Source organism: Micromesistius poutassou, assembly GCF_964030765.1.
Source record: "Micromesistius poutassou genome assembly, chromosome: 4".
Lineage (NCBI taxonomy): Eukaryota > Metazoa > Chordata > Actinopteri > Gadiformes > Gadidae > Micromesistius > Micromesistius poutassou.
The window spans coordinates 4,671,389-4,693,119 of NC_140274.1; the positions used below are offsets into that span (position 1 = coordinate 4,671,389).

The 21,731-nt window shown below is 38.1% G+C and overlaps 4 protein-coding genes across 4 annotated transcripts; all 4 read right to left on the bottom strand.

The window, feature by feature from the left end:
• Positions 1 to 708: 708 nt before the first annotated feature.
• LOC311342421 (extracellular calcium-sensing receptor-like) lies at positions 709 to 6,933 on the bottom strand (the record flags this gene model as incomplete). Its single annotated transcript, XM_084467254.1, has 11 exons — positions 709 to 746; positions 913 to 990; positions 1,339 to 1,402; positions 1,833 to 1,893; positions 2,352 to 2,487; positions 3,337 to 4,233; positions 4,508 to 4,631; positions 4,896 to 5,123; positions 5,302 to 6,114; positions 6,325 to 6,613; positions 6,752 to 6,933. The coding sequence occupies 11 exons, from the start codon at positions 6,931 to 6,933 to the stop codon at positions 709 to 711; spliced, it is 2,910 nt and encodes a 969-aa protein (XP_084323380.1).
• Positions 6,934 to 8,870: 1,937 nt separating this feature from the next.
• LOC311342422 (extracellular calcium-sensing receptor-like) lies at positions 8,871 to 11,920 on the bottom strand (the record flags this gene model as incomplete). The annotated part of the gene is made up of 6 exons (XM_084467255.1): positions 8,871 to 9,769; positions 9,886 to 10,009; positions 10,099 to 10,326; positions 10,456 to 11,268; positions 11,396 to 11,672; positions 11,793 to 11,920. The coding sequence occupies 6 exons, from the start codon at positions 11,918 to 11,920 to the stop codon at positions 8,871 to 8,873; spliced, it is 2,469 nt and encodes an 822-aa protein (XP_084323381.1).
• Positions 11,921 to 13,053: 1,133 nt separating this feature from the next.
• On the bottom strand, positions 13,054 to 17,048 carry LOC311342423 (extracellular calcium-sensing receptor-like; the record flags this gene model as incomplete). The annotated part of the gene is made up of 6 exons (XM_084467256.1): positions 13,054 to 13,955; positions 14,895 to 15,018; positions 15,102 to 15,329; positions 15,492 to 16,286; positions 16,430 to 16,721; positions 16,816 to 17,048. 6 exons carry the CDS (start codon positions 17,046 to 17,048, stop codon positions 13,054 to 13,056), a joined length of 2,574 nt encoding a protein of 857 aa, XP_084323382.1.
• Positions 17,049 to 17,982: 934 nt separating this feature from the next.
• LOC311342424 (extracellular calcium-sensing receptor-like) lies at positions 17,983 to 21,463 on the bottom strand (the record flags this gene model as incomplete). Its single annotated transcript, XM_084467257.1, has 5 exons — positions 17,983 to 18,884; positions 19,320 to 19,443; positions 20,176 to 20,256; positions 20,560 to 20,691; positions 21,263 to 21,463. The coding sequence occupies 5 exons, from the start codon at positions 21,461 to 21,463 to the stop codon at positions 17,983 to 17,985; spliced, it is 1,440 nt and encodes a 479-aa protein (XP_084323383.1).
• Positions 21,464 to 21,731: the final 268 nt, after the last annotated feature.

The window sequence follows — 21,731 nt, forward strand, 5'->3', positions numbered from 1 at the left end:
CAATATTTTTTAAGAAGACAAAAATATGTATCATGTCATGTTTGGATGTGTTGGATGTGTTTTAAATCATACACATTATTAGGTTTTTATAATCCGGACATATGAATCATTGCTTTTGATTTTACTATTTATATTCTCTTGGGACTTAAGTTCTGGCTTGAAAATATTTATTGATTAATTGAGTGCTATTGCTCCAAAGGGTTACACTGCAGCCTTGTGTGGCTTACGGCAGAAGCATGCTCACTCAATACTGGCCCAAATATTGGAAAATAGGGTCCAAGTTGAAAAAAAACAAAGTTATCCACTGAGCCTTAACTTAAGCCCTGGTTCAGTCTGTCTTAATATTAATTTAGAATTGTATCCATCTATTTAGCATCAGCCTACTACAATCTAAGAAACGATTAGTGTTGTCTGCTTGCAATTCTTTTTTCATTTGAATATATTAAAAAATGTGATGTTTCAGGATCACTGTAGCAATCATAATACCATATACAAATAAGGTTCACAGGGCCATGTTGAGTTTTATAACAATGATATACTTTGTTATTACCCTGGCATATTGTAGACAGGCTAGCAATCGCATGTGCCTAGGAGTGCTAAGTACATTCAATTTAGCCTGTATGGATCGCAGTAAAAGGGTAAATGAAAAACATACAAAATACGATGTAGCCCAGTTAATGACAGCAAACTGGACATCCCTTTCACGTATCATGTTTTCACAACACAACTGCCTTCCAGGACCATTCCTGTTAGGTGACATTTGTGTGACAAAGAACCACACAACACAAACCATAACCTGTGCAACAGATAGTGGCAAAATACATGCTTGCTGCTGATGTGAGTGACACAACCAGTGGAAAACTGTCCAAGTGGCCCTGAAGGCGATCAACACATGTATTGGTTTCCCCAGACCACAGGTGACATAGAGGACAAAGGTGATCCCGAACACTGTGTGGCGCAGCATACAGGACCATCCCTGGGGCAGGAGGGCTGGTGGAGGTAAACAGTGTAACGTGAGAGTCAAAAGCCCCACAACAAAAGAGTTGTTGCTGTATCTGAAATCGGAGACGATTACTATTAATCGAATTACAACGATTACGAGCAATAGCTGAAATGATGATATAAGTACTTTCCCAAGCCTATAGATGATCCCATTGGGTTGACTGTTCACTGTGCTTGGCTCCATGGCAAATACAATGATAGTGATGACACCTGTGAAGAATGTGTGAGAATGAATGAAAACAATAATAACTAATGTATATTGTTTTGTTTATTCTTGAGCAAGGGGCTCAATTGTTAGTTGATGTGTGTGTTGTTTTGTTTAGTTGTACAACTTACCTGGTCCTTTTGGTGTCGTTTTTCTTGACTGATTTGATGTACAAATTATTGCTGACAAGTGGTGCTGTAAAAAACACACAGAGATACACAAAAACAGGGAAAAAGAGAGATAGCATCACAGTCAATACTGAATATTGAATAATCCATACTTCATGTTAGTGTACATCTACGTATCAGTTGTCTTAATTAGGCTTGATTATTGAGTAACACATTCCTTATCGCTATATTATATATATCGCAATAATTATTCCACGTACAATGAGTATGGTAAAGGCAGTGTGGTTTGGCTCACAGCTAGTCTCGGGAGTAAAGGATAGACATTGACCTATGAGAAATTACATAAAATAATCGAGAAATTACCTAAAATAATTGGTGGAAGGAATTATTGAAGCATTTTCTCCATTCAGTAAATGGACACATAAAGAGACCATAACGCACATAAGGCCATTGGGCTTTCCACATGGTTTATTAATCGATGGGCTCATGCCCCTTACCTGTTGGGGTTCAGGCCTGATCCAGGCCTCAGGAGAGGGGTTCTCCAGCAACGTGAAGCATCTAGAAGTTACGCAAGATGGGAATGCAGAGCGGACATTCTCCTTGCTAAAAAAACATAACATGACTGAACACACAATGCACTGTTTCTTAATTCTTTATATATCTAAAAAATAATTTCAGTTTGCGTCTTAAAGATTCAGAATTTATAATAAATGTTAACATTTCCTGTATTAAATCCTGTGAAATAAAATGTTTAAAATTCTAACCGCAAATAACATTGTATGAAATTGCACTTCAAAGGTTTAATAATTACACTATCTTCTGAACTGATGAAGTCTAGAGATTGTTGTAATGCTTTCCCAATTTACTGTTTAACTACAAATAATTTCACCGGTTGAGGAAATAAAACAATTTAAACCCAAGCACTGATGAATTAAATGACATCCTCTTTGGGAAATGCAACCCCTTCAAAAGAGCAAGACGTTCTTACACTTGCAATTTGCAACCACTGAACTCACCTTTGAAAGGTGAATGCCAGCTTCTTCGTCCCCTCAATGCTCACTTTATTATACAAGCCGTTTGAGAGTGCATGCCACATCTCTGTTTCATGCTCATGCTGACTTAGTGCCAGGCTGAGCCGGGAGCCAGGTGACACTATCCAAGTGTACAGTGTTAAGCAGATGAGTGTCACAGGTGTCATCTCACAGCCTAACCCTTGGCACAGCCAGGACACCAGGAAATTATCTGAGTTATATAGCCTCGTCCTTGCTACCCAGGTGTGCAAAACGGATCAATAAGACATTGTAAGAGGCGTGCGTAAACATGGTGATTGCGTAAGGCCTCTAGGACTTAATTGCCATTTAGTTCAATATTGAAGGACAAGCTTGTTGACCATTTGATAAGGAAAATGACTAAGAATGCGCTTTGGAGATTGGCATTAATTACATTATAAATCATTTTAAATAAAAATAGAAGCATATAAATATTTATATAGTATATTGTTTTCAGTACAAAGTATATACTGTATATACTGTGCATACTATATATATTTTGCTCATCTTGGCTATGACATATGTGTCACTTGGTGGAAAACAGCAAGGTAGAGTAGATCTAGACTACATATTATATTTATATATAATATAAAGTCATACAACTGACATTCAAAGTACAGGGTTGTGGAGAATTGTTAATGCTATTCTTCGAGAAGGAAATCAGAAGAGGGTGTCATGTACAATATAAAACTATTTACAGTAGTAGTGTTGATGTTTGAGTAAAGAATAAAAACGACAGTGAACCCACTTTTTTTAAATGTACTTCATAAATAATTTACTAAAATCAACCATTCTTCCTAAATAAAAATAGTTAAGTACATCTCCAATGTGAGATTTAGTTGACACATCCATAATGTTTTTTTCCACTTCATCAAGCAGTGTAGAAAAGCAATTTGGAAACAGTGTGATTAATTACATTAAGTTAGAGCAAATAATCAGTAGTTTATTTCACTTGACTTACCCATCATATGTTTTTTTGTATTTTGCTCTGGCCGTAGTAAGATTACAACACATTTAGGAATAAAAATGCATAGAAGTAACCCATAACTTGAAGCTAAAATGGCAAATATTTCCACAGCTACAGTGAACTTCCCAGGAGAACTGACATAAGCAGGGATGAAGGTGATCCAGACTGCAAAGAATATCAACATGCTGAAGTTGATGAATTTGGCCTCATTGAAATTATCAGGTAGATTTCTGGCCAGGAAAGCCAGTATGAAACATAACAAAGCTAGAAGCCCTATATACCCTAACACAGCCCAGAACCCTATAGGGGATCCTAAGGCACATTCTAGAATGATCTTATCCATATAGGTCTCCATATTCTTAACGGGAAAGGGAGGGTTGATTGTTAACCAAAGAATACAAATCACAACCTGTATGAGAGTGAAAGCCAATACACTGAGTCTCTGCTGAGTTGGACCAAACCATTTCATAACATTACTGCTTGGTAGTGTAGCCTTAAAGGCCATCAACACCACTATAGTCTTCCCCAGAACACAAGAGATACAGAGGACAAAGGTGATCCCAAAAGCTGTGTGGCGAAGCATACAGGACCAGTCTGAGGGACGGCCGATGAAGGTCAGAGAACACAGGAAACACAGAGTCAAGGAGAAGAGCAGCAGGAAGCTCAGCTCAGAGTTGTTGGCCTTGACTATTGGAGTTTCTCGGAATTGGAAAAATATCCATGCTATAATTGCTGTTACAATCACTCCTGACAGACAGAACAATGTTAAAATGAATCCCATGATCTCCGAGAAGGAAAGGTATTCAACCTCTTTGATGATGCATGTGTCTCTTCTGGCATTGGGCCAAAATTCAATATGACACTTCAGGCATTCCGTTGAATCTGTTTTTAAACCACACACATCAATAAGACTGTTATTGATATTGTGGTGAAGAAAATGTGAAGCTTGTATGAAATTAGTGTTTGCAGCACAAAATCATGTTTAATGTAATTTCTGATGCATTTCTATGTAAATGTTTAATTGAATAAGCAATTTCATTGTACTTATACCGTTATAAATAGCTCTTCACGTAATCTATTTAACTACATCCAAGTTCATACATAGTTATAATAAACTGTAATTGAAACCGAATGTGTGTCGCTTAAAAAGTTATACCTGTGGCATTGCTGATTTCTCCATCTGCACACGGTACACAGTCATAGCAGCAGACGGGCTGTCCTTTCTGGAGGATCTTGCGAGTTCCTGGGAAACAACTCTTACTGCAAACCGAGGCAGGCACCTGACGTATAATACATCAATGAAGCACCACAAGCAAATAATTTCACAGTGCCTCATCAATGTATTTGTGTATATTGAAGCTTCATTGGATGCATGCATACATGTCACATGGCCTATAATTGAATATATGTAATGGTTTGATAAACAAATGAATTAATTCATTATGATGACATTAGAAGATCCTATCCCTTCACCCTTACTAAATATTGTGTAGCAAGGCATTTTGCCCCACTAGCCACAAATGCGAGAAGAAAGCTGCATGTACCCTATAGATTCCTCCTCCCCAAACAATGGGGATGCCATTCATGGTGAACTGGTTATCACTGGGCAAAGCTGAGTTGTAGACTCCAATTTGGGCTATCTGCATCGCTCCTGAGGTGACACTTTGCAAATTGATGAGTTCATAGACGGCAGGAGAATCGCCATTCTCGTCAAAAAACACTTGTTCACCTTGTTTCGTTGTGAAATTGACATTCTGTAAATAATGAAAGACCTGTAGAGAGGATACAAAATAAGTGTTCTCCTTCTGTATTGGCAATGTATGCATTTGTGTCATCATGTGATGGTTAAAAAAATCTAGAATTTCAGAAAATTAAAAGCTATTGAAACTCATCTTGTCATCTTATAAATATAGAATATACAATATTGACTACTCTTGTAGACCTACTCACCTGCCAAGGCTCAATGTGTTCGATGTTTGCACAATCCCCATTGGAGAAGGGGCCAATTCCATCCTCACATTCAAACAGGTTGTTTAGAGCATGGGCCACAGCATAAACTGACTTGTAGACATTGTTAGTGAACCTCAGTTCAGACACATCGGTGAACAGTGATTCAATATTGTGTAAGCTCTCGGATCCAGTACAGGGCCTTTGTTGCATATTAGCAGTACCGTTCAGAGAGCAGTCAAACATATATTCCCAGAAATCTTTGACAAACTGGCTGTCAGGGAACTGTGAGGGTTGAACATCCCTAAGGTGCTTCGCCAACCCTGGGATCTGAGCTCTGCTGACGGTGAAGCCTATGGAGCCCACCAGGATGCTGTGGCCCTCACTGTCGGTGAGAGAGTGGTCTGTGAGCCAGGCATCACTGCCAACAAGCTGAAGTCCTGTAATATTGTGTTTGTATAACTCTGCTGCCAGCACCTTTATCTCTCGATGTGTCATAAATGCCATGATCACTTTGGAAGTTGAGCGCTTGACAACTTCAACAATTTTAGCTAATTCGTGAATTGGTCCTGTTTGCTGGAATGCTTCATAATACTCAATGCATACTTTCTCCTCTTGTGCAGCCTCTATAAATGTAGTCATCCCATCAATACCATAGTCATTGCTGCTACTTATGGCCCCAACCCAGGTCCAGCCAAAGTGTTTCACAAGTTTTGCCAAGGCTCTACTTTGGTGGTAGTCACTGGGAATGGTTCTGAAAAAGGATGGATACTCCTCTCTGTTGCTCAGACAGGCACACGTTGCAAAATGGCTGATCTGTGTCAAAGATATCAAAGTCATAACATTTGTACAACCCATTATATCAACATTATATGTTTGGAACAATGAGGATTTATTAAATACAATACATCAAAGATACTTTAAATAAATATATGAGACAACAGAGTGTTGATCACCATAGGGATCAGAAAAATCTTAACCAAAGATATCGTGTGTTCATGTGGAATTGCAAAGCAGAACATTTACCACAGGCACCCGGAACCTTCCGATAATCCGTGCAAATCCCATAGTTGGAGTGGAGGCGGAGTGGCCTAGCACAGCCTGTGTAGTCTCAGACTTTGTACAGTTTCCCTCATATATTTTAGTTCTTTGGCCATTTGCTAAATCTATTGCTGACTTCATGATGTTTGACATTCCACAGGCATTATAGATCTTGTAGCCCAGAGTGTGATTAGGAAGGAGTTCAGGGCTTCGGTTAAGTTCATCAATGGCAAAGATCATGGTTTGGGCAAATTTAAATTCTCTTAGATTAATACTGGAGAAAGAGAAAGACAGAGTTGCTAGGATTAATTGGATTTTAAAAAGTGTAGGGTTAAACAATTTCAAGTACAAGGAAGGAAAATCATTGCTTCAAAAGACAAAAAGGAATACTCACTTCATGCATGTCGGTGACCTTGGTATGCTTTGAAAGGTCGGTATGCTACCTCTAAACTCGGTACGAAAGGTGAAAATACCTCCGAGCATGAGATCTCCAGCCTTGAAGAGCTCAGGTGGTTGTGCCCGTCCCTGCAGCATGCAGACCGCCTTCCCTGTCCGGGTCATCAAAGCCAAGAGGACTAGCTTCAGCAGCGACATACTGCTTCTTTGCATGACAGGCTGTTTTAGGCTTAGACCTCGCTCGATATTTATAAAGACTTAACTCCGGCAGAGGCCTCTGAAGACTGATAACAATGTCATAGGTCATGTTCACAATGCCATTGAACCCATCATAACACCTGGGAGTCAGGTGTGTGAAACAACTGCTGCATGCTCCCTATGGGATGAAAAGGGTGTGTGTTTGTGTAGAATTGCTGATCAATCATCAGGACTTGAATGCAAAGTTCTTACTAAGTTGTTAAGCTAGATCATAGTAGTGCCATTGGAGGTCAGTGTCATTTCAGTTTTTCCCCGAACAAGGTAATCCTTATTTATAAATAAGGATTTATAAAAAGGGAATCCTATGATCGCAAAATGTCATCAGATATCAAACCTTGGACACAAAGTACCACTGGTTGATATGACTGTACCACGAAATGTATATGGGACTATACCATTTATTCTAAACATAGGTATTTTTAATCTTTTGGTCAAACCCAAAATGTGGGATATGACCACTGCCAAATGGAAGTTTTGTTATATAATTATAAATTCTATAACTGATCAGCATTAATAATAATCTATGATCTTAATTGTTCATTATAGTGTCAGGTTAGTATTAGTGGAGGAAAATAAACAAGGCAAATAAATTATGTAAAATAAACACAAAGACATTTTATCTTATTCATTTTTAGTTGATAATATAGTTTTCAGTTGTATGTTCATTGTAATAATGGGCCTATTGAAAACACAAAATACAAACATTCCTCATTCCAACAAGTCTACATTCACACAAATCAGGAAGGCCATAATAAAAAAAACAATATAGACAATTCAATTATTGGATAGTGTCCAAGCTTAATAACCATGTCTTATGTAATGTATTGTAATAATTAGAATCCACTCATGGTCCATCGTTATGCCTAAACAGACTTGTCACCTGTGTTGTTCAGCTTGTTGAAAGCAGATGAGGCAATCTGATACAATGTTTTCATCCCCCTGTGTCTGAGATTGGGGACTCTAGTCCCCTCAACCCCCAAGGACTCCCACCACTGGGTAATGAAGGCATATTTACACCAGATGGTGACCTATTTACCATTAAGTGTTTTTCTCAGTGTTTTGTTATTGTCAGCTTCTCAGCATGTTTACCTTAGTGACTGTTCTCAACAGTTTACTTTTCACTACATGACACCAGATGGATATTTTCAATGAATCAGAAAGGTAAATAAATGTCAAACAATCATGAAGGTGTTCATTAATTGCCATATGGGCTAAAGTGTGACAATATAAATACTTTTACAATTCATTACAATTGTAGTATATTTCCATGTTACACATGCTCATATGTTTGGCCAACTGATTAAATGATACCTTATACTGACCATCCCATTTGGCTTTCGGTCATGTTTTAATAATATATAAATCTATAGCTGTTCAATCATGTTTTTAGCCATATCTCAACTGATCATTAAATATGGTTGCCTAAAACATAAAAAAAAAAAAAATTAGCTTTAGACTTTTGATGTCTGATAATATGAATAACTTATTAGCATTTAGTTCAACAATATTTAAAACTATGGAGAATTGTGCTACCACCTAGATTTTGAAGAGCTTCTGAACATCATGTTGATTACAGCATTAGTCAATTATGGACACATATTTTGTGGAAAGAAAAATGTGGAAAGAAAAATACAAAGTTCACTAAATATTATTATCACTAATATAAGAAGGAATTTAATGTAATTCCATACATCCTTACATTGTTCATTTTTGGCATGAATAAATACTCTTCATTTATCTTTGCATGTTTTTAATTAGTCTACTTTGATCGTTTTTATTGTGTGTTATGTTAATAAGTTACGTATAATTACTTCACATATCAGTAGATTCACATCAATTCAATATGTTTATCTTCTTTAATAATTAATATCACTGTTTTAATTCTTTCCCATTATATGTTTTCTTGTGTTTTTCTGAGGCTTCAGTAAAAGTATGTAACATTTTGGTAGAAATATACAAAAAAGCAACCCGTAGCTTGAAGCCAAAATTGCAAAGGTCTCCACAGCTACCGTGAACTTCCCAGGAGAACTGACATAAGCAGGGATGAAGGTGATCCAGACTGCACAGAATATCAACATGCTGAAGGTGATAAATTTGGCCTCATTGAAGTTATCAGGCAGCTTTCTGCCCAGAAAAGCCAGTATGAAACATAATAAAGCTAAAAGTCCTATGTACCCTAACACAGCCCAGAACCCTATAGGGGATCCTAAGGCACATTCTAGAATGATCTTATCCATATAAGTTTCCATATTCTTAAAGGGATAGGGAGGGTTGATTGTTAACCAAAGAATACAAATCAAAACCTGTATGAGAGTGAAACCTAATACACTGAGTCTCTGCTGAGTTGGACCAAACCATTTCATAACATTACTGCTTGGTAGTGTAGCTTTAAAGGCCATCAACACCACTATAGTCTTCCCCAGAACACAAGAGATACAGAGGACAAAGGTGATCCCAAAAGCTGTGTGGCGAAGCATACAGGACCAGTCTGAGGGACGGCCGATGAAGGTCAGAGAACACAGGAAACACAGAGTCAAGGAGAAGAGCAGCAGGAAGCTCAGCTCAGCATTATTAGCTCGCACTAGAGGGGTTTCACTGTGGCAATAGAAGACTAGCGTTGTAATGGTCGTCAGAAATACGCCAAAAAGGGAAAAAAGGACCAAGACACTCCCCATGGTTTCATTGTAGGCCAAGAATTCCACTTCTTTCGGAATGCAAGAGTCTCTGTATTTATTAGGCCAATATTCGAGTGGACATTTCATGCAATGTATTGAATCTGAAAAGTAGAAAACAACAATTAGCATTTAGGTATGTGTAGTAACAAAGAAGCATTTACAATAAAGACTTTCAATTTCACGTTATTGTATAAACATTCATTCAAGCTATATTCACCTGTTGCATTGCTAATTTCGCCTAAGGGACAGGGTATGCAGTCGTAACAACAGACCGGCCGTTGTTTCTGCAGCACTTTATGTGTTCCTGGTGGACAGCTCCCACTGCACACTGACACAGGGACCTGTCATGACATTCATACATACAACACATGTAACAACACATAACAAAGCTATGAGATGAACACTAAACAACAGGAACCAAAAGGGTTACCTCAGTATGACCATCACCCCAAACAACTGAGATGTTATTCATTAAAAACTGATTGCTCTCTGCAAGAGAGGCATCATAGATGCCAACTGTGACTCCTTCCATCGTTCCCTTTTTTGTCATCTGTAAATTAACAAGATCATATCTCGCTGGTGAGTCTCCTTGATTGTCGAAATAAACCCTTTCCCCATTGGTTGTCGTGAAATTCACCGCCTGCAGATGCTGTAGGACCTTTACAAAAATGACAAATGTACTTGTGAAAATTAAACCAGAAATGGCAAATCAATATTCAATATGTCATATAACAAAGTGGATGTTGCTAAATAAGTATTGTAATACAGAAATGAAAGAAATGCTCACCTGCCATGGCTGAATATACTTTATATCTACACAGCTTCCATTGGATAATGGACTCTGGGCATCCCTACACTTCAATAGATTGTTTAGAGCATGGGCCACAGCATAAACTGACTTGTATACATTGTTAGTAAATCTCAATTCAGACACATCAGTGAACTGTGATTCAATGTCATGCAAGCTTTCAAGCCCACTGCATGGTGTTCTTTTCGTATTATCAATCCCATTGAGAGAACAATTAAACATATATTCCCAGAAATCTTTGACAAACTGGCTGTCAGGGAACTGTGAGGGTTGAACATCCCTAAGGTGCTTCCCCAACCCTGGGATCTGAGCTCTGCTGACGGTGAAGCCTATGGAGCCCACCAGGATGCTGTGGCCCTCAATGTCAGTGAGAGAGTGGTCTGTGAGCCAGGCATCACTGCCAACAAGCTGAAGTCCTGTAATATTGTGTTTGTACAACTCTGCTGCCAGCACCTTTATCTCTTGATGTGTCATAAATGCCATGATCACTTTGGAAGTTGAGCGCTTAATGATGTCTATTATTCTGCTCAGTTTATGCGATGACACTGTTCGTGAAAAGGCTTCAGAATACTCAACACATACACCATTTTCCATTGCTGCTTGTATCAATGCCGACACACCATTAAGGCCATATTCATTATCAACAGCTAATGCTCCAATCCAGGTCCAGCCAAAGTGTTTCACCAGCTTTGCCAGGGCCCTACTCTGGTAATAGTCACTAGGAATAGTTCGGAAAAAGGTAGGATACGTCCTTCTGTTGCTTAGACAGGCACAGGTAGCAAAGTGGCTGATCTAAATGTAAGAAAGATGGTCAAACATATTATTAAGTTGCATTTGCAGATGATTTCCAATTAAATTGTTGTGCACAATTCTCACAGAAAAATATGCAACTACATTAATCCAGTTATATTTGACTTACCACAGGTACATGAAATCTTCCAACAGTTTGTGCAATTGGAATAGTTGGCCTTGATCCTGAATGTCCAAGTATAGCTTGTACTGTTTCACTCCGAGAACAGTTTTTCTCAATGAGTTCACTCCTTTGTCCACTTACCAAAGCAAGTGCAGCTCTAAGTACATCCATAGTTCCACAATCATCATATATCTTATAGCCAAGCCTAACACCGTTGAGTATTTCAGGATTAATATTGATCTCATTTATAGCAAAGATCATAGTTTGAGCAAATTTAAATTCCCTGAAAATAAAGCTGTGAAAGATTTTTTTAAATAAAAAAAGATACATTAGTTGCAGGTTATTAAACATATATATTGGCTATATATTAACAAAATATAACAAAATACAAGTTTAGACATACTTCTGGCATTGTCGTTTCTGAGGAATGGTCTCAAATGTGTCAATGATGTATTTTTGCCTGGTGCGAAAGGAGAAAATGCCTCCAATTATCAAGTCCCCCTTTTGGGCTAGCTCAGGCTCCTCTGCCATCCCTTGAAGCAGGCAGACAGTGTATGCCCTCTTAATTAGCAGTACCACAATGACCATTCTTAGCAATGACATATCTTTGCTCTGCATTACTCAAACCTAAACCACATAGCAAGGTTTTTCTAGCATTTTAAAGAACAAGGTTAGCATGGATTGGATACTAATGATCATGTGAGGGCCTCTGGAGACAGCAGTTCAACAAACAAGTATAACAAGCTCCAAATGTTTGTTAGAATTTGTTATATACATTTACATGAAATATCCATCAGGGAAAAGATTGTACTATTTTAAATCAATGCATAATCGATTATTCATTATTACAAAAGGAAACATGTTCATCAGGGAGAAATAAACCCTTGGGAAATATAGTACCCATAAATGATTACCAATGGTTATTTGTATACTTCTTTAAGGCCATTGACACATTCATTTCATTGTTTTCCAAAAAAGTATATTGCTTTGGAAAATAAATCATGCTATACTGGACCATGAAAAGTTTTAGTATATCAAATGTCCAATAATGATGCTCAATCGACACATTTATTTTTCACAGCTTCTGAAAAATTACCTCTTGAGATTGTATGCAGACCAATTTATTTTTATTTTAAAGAAGTAGATGAAGCAACTCATGCTGCATCATGTTTTTCATCATGCTATGCACAATCTATTACATCACTGCTGCCTCTGGCTTTATTATACATTTGTCTATTTGTGAAATATTATATCCTCACAAAAATGTTTTGCCAATGAAGCATTATCACTTGGTTCAATACACTTAATAAAGACCATTTAGTGCTATGAAGATTTTGTTAAATGATTATCAATCTATTCTAAATTGTCCAATGGGTACAGTTTAATGTATTCGAAACACATTTAATCTATATTTTTTCTAGGATTTTAGACTATATAAGTCAAACATTGACCTAAACATTGAATGTATCATATATTATACTTGATAATCTATCACAATTCATTTTATTGGTTACATTATTAATGAAATAAAATACCTTAAATCCAATTAATAGTGATGAATTGCCTTAATCATTGAAACCAACTTGATTCATGAAAACCTTTTTGAGAGTTAGAGACACCTTTATTTCACATAAAAAGCATCCATAACATTTCGTAAAATAAAATTAACCCTTCTTACCTATCATATTCTTTTTTGTATTTTTCTCTGGTTTCAACAAGATTATGTAGCATTTTGGAATGAAAATACAAAATAGTAATCCAAAACTAGAGGCCAGGATCGCAAATATTTCCACAGCAACACTGAACTTCCCAGGAGAACTAACATAAGCAGGGATGAAAGTGATCCAGACTGCACAGAATATCAACATGCTGAAGGTGATGAATTTGGCCTCATTGAAGTTATCAGGCAGCTTTCTGGCCAGAAAAGCCAGTATGAAACATAACAAAGCTAGGAGGCCTATATACCCCAACACAGCCCAGAACCCGATAGGGGATCCTAAGGCACATTCTAGAATGATCTTATCTTTAAAATGACTAAAATTCTTAAATGGATAGGGAGGGTTGATTGTTAACCAAAGAATGCAAATAATAACTTGTATAACAGTGAAAGCGAGAACACTGAGTCTCTGTCGACGAGGTCCAAACCATTTCATTAGATTATTACCAGGTAGTGTAGCCTTAAAGGCCATCAACACAGCAAGAGTTTTCCCAAGAACACAAGAGATACAGAGGACAAAGGTAATCCCAAAAGCTGTGTGGCGAAGCATACAGGACCAGTCTGAGGGACGGCCGATGAAGGTCAGAGAACACAGGAAACACAGAGTCAAGGAGAAGAGCAGCAGGAAGCTCAGCTCAGAGTTGTTGGCCTTGACTATTGGAGTATTCCTATGTCTGAAGAAAATGAATGCCACTGTAGCAGTCAAGCAGGCTCCTAACAAGGAAGACAGGGTGAGAATTGCCCCCATGATTTCAGTAAATGACAGAAACTCAGTTTCCTTTTTCTTACAATCATCTCTTCTCTCATTGGACCAGAACTCAGGATGACATTGCACACAAGTGATAGAATCTGAAATTTAAAACAAATATGAATTATTTGATTTAATGAAAGCAGAAGGATGATAACATTTAGCATTTTGGTTCATTGAAGGACAATTCCGGTATTTTGAACAACCAAATGTAAACAGCCCCCCTTTAAGTTTCGAGTCAATGAGCAATGAGCCTTCCAACAGAAATCAATGGGATTTACAAAATGCGGTAAATGCATTAAAAGAAATAAAATGCAATTAAAAGACAGAAACTGTATTTTGCTACGATACTTGATTTGGAACATCAACGAACACCACTAACCACTCGGTGAGTTGCACATTTCTGAAAATGAACATTTAGGGTTGTTTTAAGGACAGGTTTGTGAATGCACATAGCCAGCCATCCTGAAGCAGGCAGGGGTGATTCTAAATTAGCCAAATACCCGAGACAGGACCAATCGTCAACATTTCGGTGTCAACCACTCTATTTCATCCTAGACAACCCAGAAAGAGGATTCAATGTTCAAAATACCGGAATTGTCCTTTAAATATTTTGTTTGACCAGATTTTATTAGACTTTTTCTAGTTTTGTTTAAAATATATATGGAATGAATCCCCATATATGCTACATGATATATAATGTTAATATATCAATGTTGAAGGAGAGAAGGGGCCTGTTATGATGGATACATTTTCATATGAGTTGGGTGGCTCATAGCGTTAATAATGGTATTGTTTCGACCTGTGTATTACTTGGCCTTCTCCACTCATTGCTTACAATGAATCACTGCCTTCATGAAACATGTTAAGGTTATGAGCTGCACCTGTACTTACTCTGCAGTGACACTTTTGTGAGTAGGGTCCATTAATGAATTCAAGGTTACTTTGTTATTTAGATTTACTGTTTAAAATAATGGTTGACAACTAATGAATATTTTCATGGCACTAATCCTACATTCTCTATAGCAACGCTATAGTACCTGTTGTGTTACTGACTTCCCCTTCTGCACACGGTATACAGTCATAGCAGCAGACAGGCTTTCCTTTCTGGAGGACCTTGCGAGTTCCCAAAGCACATGTTCCACTGCAGACTGAAATAGGTACCTGCATGTGGAAAACACAGTCTGAGTTGAATCAACTGTTCATGGAATGTGCTGATAATTTTTAATTGAAAATAATTGCTTAACCTGTTTGGAGTTATTTGCCCAAGACAAGGTTAGGTTATCTAGATGTAGCTGTTTGTCTTCAGGCCTAGATGCATCATAGAGGCCAATAGTAACAAACTCCACACTGCCATCCTTCTTGGGCTGCCAGTTTATGATGTCATACTTTGCAGCTGGGTCTCCATTCTCATTAAAGTAAACTTCCTCTCCCTCTTTTGTTTTAAACCTTATCTGTTTCAAATGTTGCAAAATCTGATGAGAAATGCTTCATTTTAGTTTGTTATATTCATTTATTAGCTATATATTTTACAGTTTATAATATATATATATATATATATATATATATATATATATATATATATATATATATATATATATTTACTGTATATATATACAATTATGAGCATAACTCACCACTTGCGGATCTGATGCTATAGTGTTGCTACACATTTTTCGACAGCCAAGAATTTTATGAAGAGTGTGGGCAACTGCATACACTGCTTTATATACATTGTTAAAGATAGGCATAAGTGACATGTCAGTGAAGCTGTTTTTTATCCCTGTAAGATCTTCATAACCAGTACAGTGTTCAAGATTTTCTCCTGTTGGCTTTATATTATTCAATATACAACCAAAGGTTGTCTCCCAGAACTCTGTGAACAATTTATTTCCCGAGGAGTTGAGTGGCTTCACATCCAACATGAACTCTCTCAGGCCAGTGACATGGGCCTTTCGGATGGCCAGGCCAATAGAGCCATCCAGGATATAGTGGCCCGTTGCAATAGCAGTTTGGGAATCTGATATCCAACCCTCAGTGCCTACCCATTGATACCCTGTGAGGTTGTGGTGGGCAAACTCCTCTATGAGTTCGTCCATATCCATATGAGAAAGGAACGCAATAATAACCTTGGAAGTAGAAGCCTTAATAGTCTCTATAATCTTCTGCTTTTGTTCTGGTGGATCTGTCCTGAAAAAAGGCAATGAGTATTCAAGGCAGATGCCGAGCTGTGTGGCTATTTCTGTAAATGTTGCCATTCCATTGTTCCCATAGTCATCATTTGTTCTAATAGCCCCTACCCAGGTCCAACCAAAGTGCTTGACCATTTGGGCTAGGGCTCTACTCTGGTAGTAGTCACTGGGTATTGTTCTCAGGAAGGATGGATACTTGACTTTGTTGCTAAGACAAGCACATGTTGCATAGTGGCTGACCTGGGGGAGAGATAAAAAAAAATATCACAAATGCATTTTTCTGGTATAATTACTGATGAGGGAAAACAAGGTTTAAAAAATAACCAAAAGAAGGAGAATTCTGAAAAATAGACATGGTATCTCCTATGTTTTAAACACTTTACCATTGGAGTGTGGAAAGGTCCAATAACTGTGTCTATTGCCATGCAGGGTGAAGAGGAGGTCTCTCCCATGATGGCAGGGACAGATCCACTGCAAGGATTCTCAGACGTGGTGGCTGTTTCCTCATTGCCATTTATCAAAGACAGCGCCACTCTGACTGCCCGTGCAATCGAACCGCATGCATCATAGATCTTATATCCCAGTTCAATGCCAGGCAGAAGGTCTGTGCTGTTGTTTATCTCCTCAATGGCAAAAAGCATTGCCTGGGTAAACTGGAACGCTCTGAAATTCAGACTTGAACCAAAGGGTTATTATCACATATAACATAAAAAACATGTATAGTAGAATTGTATATATATCCATCTATATATGTATGATTATAAACTACCTTGTGCACTGCAATGGTAGTGGACTGTGAACATAGGTAGACTCTATGTTCTTCCAGCTGCTGTGGAAGGAAAAGATTCCACCCAAGATGATGTCTCCAGTCTTGAAGAGCTGGGGCTCCTCTGGCTCCCCCATCAGGCTGCACACTCGCTCCTCAGACTTGGAGAAAGACGCCACAAGCAAAAGCTGTAGAAGAGCCAAACCCTGCTCTGACCACCTCTGTGTGGAGAGCATACCTAACATGGGTGGCATCACATGCAGCAAAGAACAAGACATACGCAGCACTGGTATTTATATCAAAGGGGAGTGTGACAAATATAGTAATCTTACAGTATGGATCCCTCTGGGGTGGGGGGTAAACAATTTGATCAAGTGAGCGCACTTGTTCCACAAAATGTTACTACTTTAATCAATGAAAATCGAATGCAGAAAAAGCATAATGGATAAAGTGGTTGCTTTCACTAAATTGACTGGGCGATCTGAATTAACAATACTCAAGGTATGTATGATGAATACGTAAAAGCAAATAACAAAAATTTTATATTAGTTTTGTTTCATAATGATTAGCCCTTATGTGATATACCCTGAAAAAACTAAAGACTAGAGAAATCCGAGTCAGGTTTCAGATTAATATATAGTACAGATTACTAGCTAAAATATACTTTAGCTCTGAGTGGAGAATTTGCATTGCCACTATTGATCCCAATATATGAAAAAATTGTCTAAAAAATTTGGAAGACCTGGTCCCCAACATATATCTGAGAGATTATTAATGTCAGTTTTGGGAATTGTCTTTAGGAGAAGTAAAAGGAGGCCATCTTGTTCTCCTTCTATTTTCATTATCAATTCTTCTGGATGAACATCAGACTGCACAATATTAGCCTTATGCCAGCGATACATAGATATACATTTCAGTTGAACCTACTGACGAAAATTTTAAGACTCACCTTATCTTAGTTACAAGTGTACAATGGCCCAAATTGGTCCATAGGTACTTATATCAAAGCCATTATGATTATATTCAATTCATAATTCAAATGATTACTGGAGCACTTTGGAATAAAAAAAGAGAGGCACAAATCAAGAGGCCCACATGGCAAACAGATTACATGTCACAGTTTTTATTAAAATATGAATTATTTCACTATGACTATGAACATTGACAAATCTAACTCTTCTTAATCATCATATTCTTTTTTGTGTTTCTTTCTGGTTTCAACAATATTATGTAGCACTTTGGAATAAAAATACAAAATAGTAACCCAAAACTAGAGGCCAGGATAGCAAATATTTCCACAGCCACACTGAACTTCCCAGGAGAACTAACATAAGCAGGGATGAAGGTCATCCAGACTGCACAGAATATCAACATACTGAAGGTGATGAATTTGGCCTCATTGAAGTTATCAGGCAGCTTTCTGGCCAGAATAGCCAGTATGAAACATAACAAAGCTAGGAGTCCTATATACCCCAACACAGCCCAGAACCCTATAGGGGATCCTAGGGCACATTCTAGAATGATCTTATCTTTAAAATGTCTCAAATTCTTAAATGGATAGGGAGGGTTGGCTGTTACCCAAACTATGCAAATCCCAACTTGTATACAAGTAAAAGCTAGAACAACAATTTTCTGTCGACGAGGTCCAAACAATTTCATTAGATTACTACCGGGTAGTGTAGCCTTAAAGGCCATCAACACAGCAAGAGTTTTCCCCAGAACACAAGAGATACAGAGGACAAAGGTGATCCCAAAAGCTGTGTGGCGGAAAATACAGGACCAGTCTGAGGGACGGCCGATGAAGGTCAGAGAACACAGGAAACACAGAGTCAAGGAGAAGAGCAGCAGGAAGCTCAGCTCAGAGTTGTTGGCCTTGACTATTGGAGTATTCCTATGTCTGAAGAAAATGAATGCCACTGTAGCAGTCAAGAAGGCTCCTAACAAGGAAGACAGGGTGAGAATTGTCCCCATGATTTCAGTAAATGACAGAAACTCAGTTTCCTTTTTCTCACATCCATCTCTTCTCTCATTGGACCAGAACTCAGGATGACATCGCACACAAGAGATAGAATCTAAAATTCAATGAATATAAGATAGAATTATTACATTTATTAAGACACATTTTTTGTGAAAGAAAGAAGCATGTAGAGAAAAATCAAAATTATTTTGAAAATACCCTGTTTTACCAGTTTTCTCATTTATTTTACACTTTTGTTTTGAAGGTGTATTTTTCCTTGTATATCTTAAATCATATGTAATTATAATTTTTATTAGAAGCAGTGTAACTTTCACAATGTACTTTTTCCACATGACTGTAATGTTAGAGTAAAGACAATTGAGGCTCATAGCATTAATAATGGTCTTGTTTGTGCAAGAGCACCAACAGGGCTTGAGTAGTGCATTGCTTAGCCTACTTCACTCATTCCTTAGCAGGAACCATTGCCTTCATGAAACACACATTAAAGTTATGCACTAATCCTACATTCTCTTGAGCAACGCTATAGTACCTGTTGTGTTACTGACTTCCCCTTCTGCACATCGTATACAGTCATAGCAGCAGACAGGCTTTCCTTTCTGGAGGACCTTACGAGTTCCCAAAGCACATGTCCCACTGCAGACTGAAATAGGTACCTGCATGTGGAAACACAGTCAGAATTGAATCAAATGTGTTTTAACTTGAACATACAATGGTGTTTAAACATTGTACATGGACTGTGCTGATCAATATTTAATGGGAAAAAATAACTTAACCTGTTTTGAGTTATTTGCCCAAGTTAAGGTTAGGTTATCTAGATGTAGCTGTTTTTCTTCAGGTAGAGACGCATCATAGAGGCCAATAGTAACAAACTCCACACTGCCATCCTTCTTGGGCTGCCAGTTTATGATGTCATACTTTGCAGCTGGGTCTCCATTCTCATTAAAGTAAACCTCCTCTCCCTCTTTTGTTTTAAATCTTATGTTCTTTAAATGCTGCAAAATCTGATGACAAATGCTTCATTTTAGCACATTCATCACATTCAGTGCCTATTTAAATCCCTAGTCTACAGTAGCATTTACGGTACATAAACATTAAGTGTTACTCACCGCTTGCGGATGTGATGCTATGGTGTTGCTACACATTTTTCCACAGCCAAGAATACTATGAAGAGTGTGGGCAACTGCATACACACCTTTATATACATTGTTAAAGATAGACATGAGTGACATGTCATGGAAGCTGTTTTTTATCCCTGTGAGATCTTCATAACCAGTACAGTGTTCCAGATTTTCTCCTGTTTGCTTTATATTATTAAATATACAACCAAATGTTGTCTCCCAGAACTCTGTGAACAATTTATTTCCAGAGGAGTTGAGTGGCTTCACATCCAACATGAACTCTCTCAGGCCAGTGACATGGGCCTTTCGGATGGCCAGGCCAATAGAGCCATCCAGGATGTAGTGGCCCTTCGCAATTGCAATTGGGGAATCCGAGATCCAGCTTTCAGTGCCTACCCATTGGTACCCTGTCAGGTTGTGGTGGGCAAACTCCTCTATGAGTTCGTCCATATCCATATGAGAAAGGAACGCAATAATAACTTTGGAAGTGGAACCCTTAATAGTCTCTATAATCTTCTGCTTTTGTTCTGGTGGATCTGTCCTGAAAAAAGGCAATGAGTATTCAAGACAGATGCTGAGCTGTGTGGCTATTTCTGTAAATGTTGCCATTCCATTGTTCCCATAGTCATTATTTGATCTAATGGCCCCTACCCAGGTCCAACCAAAGTGCTTGACCATTTGGGCTAGAGCTCTACTCTGGTAGTAGTCACTGGGTATTGTTCTGAGGAAGGATGGATACTTGACTTTGTTGCTAAGACAAGCACATGTTGCAAAGTAGCTGACCTGGGGGATAGAGAATAGTATCAGAAATGCATTATTACAGATCAAAATTACCTACAAAGTGAAAAATAAATGCAAATGAAAAGATATGGACAACAAGTACGATTAAAAAAATATGCTATTTCTATTTTCAGCCTAGGATTATTCTAAACACTCTACCATCGGGGTGTGAAAAGGTCCAATTACTGTGGCTACAGCCATAGAGGGGGAAGATGATTGCAGTCCTATAATAGCAGGGACAGATCCACTGCAACGTATATCAGACATGGTGGCTGTATCCTCATTGCCATTCATCAAAGACAGCGCCACTCTGACTGCTCGTGCAGTTGAACCACATGCATCATAGATCTTATATCCCACTTCAATGCCAGGCAGAAGGTCTGTGCTGTTGTTTATCTCCTCAATGGCAAAAAGCATTGCCTGGGCAAACTGGAATGCTCTGAAATTCAGACTTGAACCAAAGGGTTATTATTACATATAACATAAAAAACATGCATAGAATTGTATATAAATCCATCTATATATGTATTATTTTTAACTACCTTGTGCACTGCAATGGTAGTGGACTGTGAACATAGGTAGACTTCATGTTCTTCCAGCTGCTGTGGAAGGAGAAGATTCCACCCAAGATGATGTCTCCAGTCTTGAAGAGCTGGGGCTCCTCTGGCTCCCCCATCAGGCTGCACACTCGCTCCTCAGACTTGGAGAAAGACACCAAGAGCAAAAGCTGTAGAAGAGCCAAACCCTGCTCTGACCACCTCTGTGTGGAGAGCATACCTAACATGGGTGGCATCACATGCAGCAAAGAACAAGGCATACGCAGCACTGGTATTTATATCAAAGGAGAGTGTGACAAATATAGTAATCTTACAGTATTGATCCCTCTGGGGTTGGGGGTAAACTATTTAATCAGGGGAGCACACTTGTTCCACAAAAGGTTACTACTTTATTTTATAAAAATGTAATGCTGAAAAAGCATCAGGGATACAATAAATGTTTTCACTAAATCGACTGGGCATTACAAATGAATGGTACTTTTTACT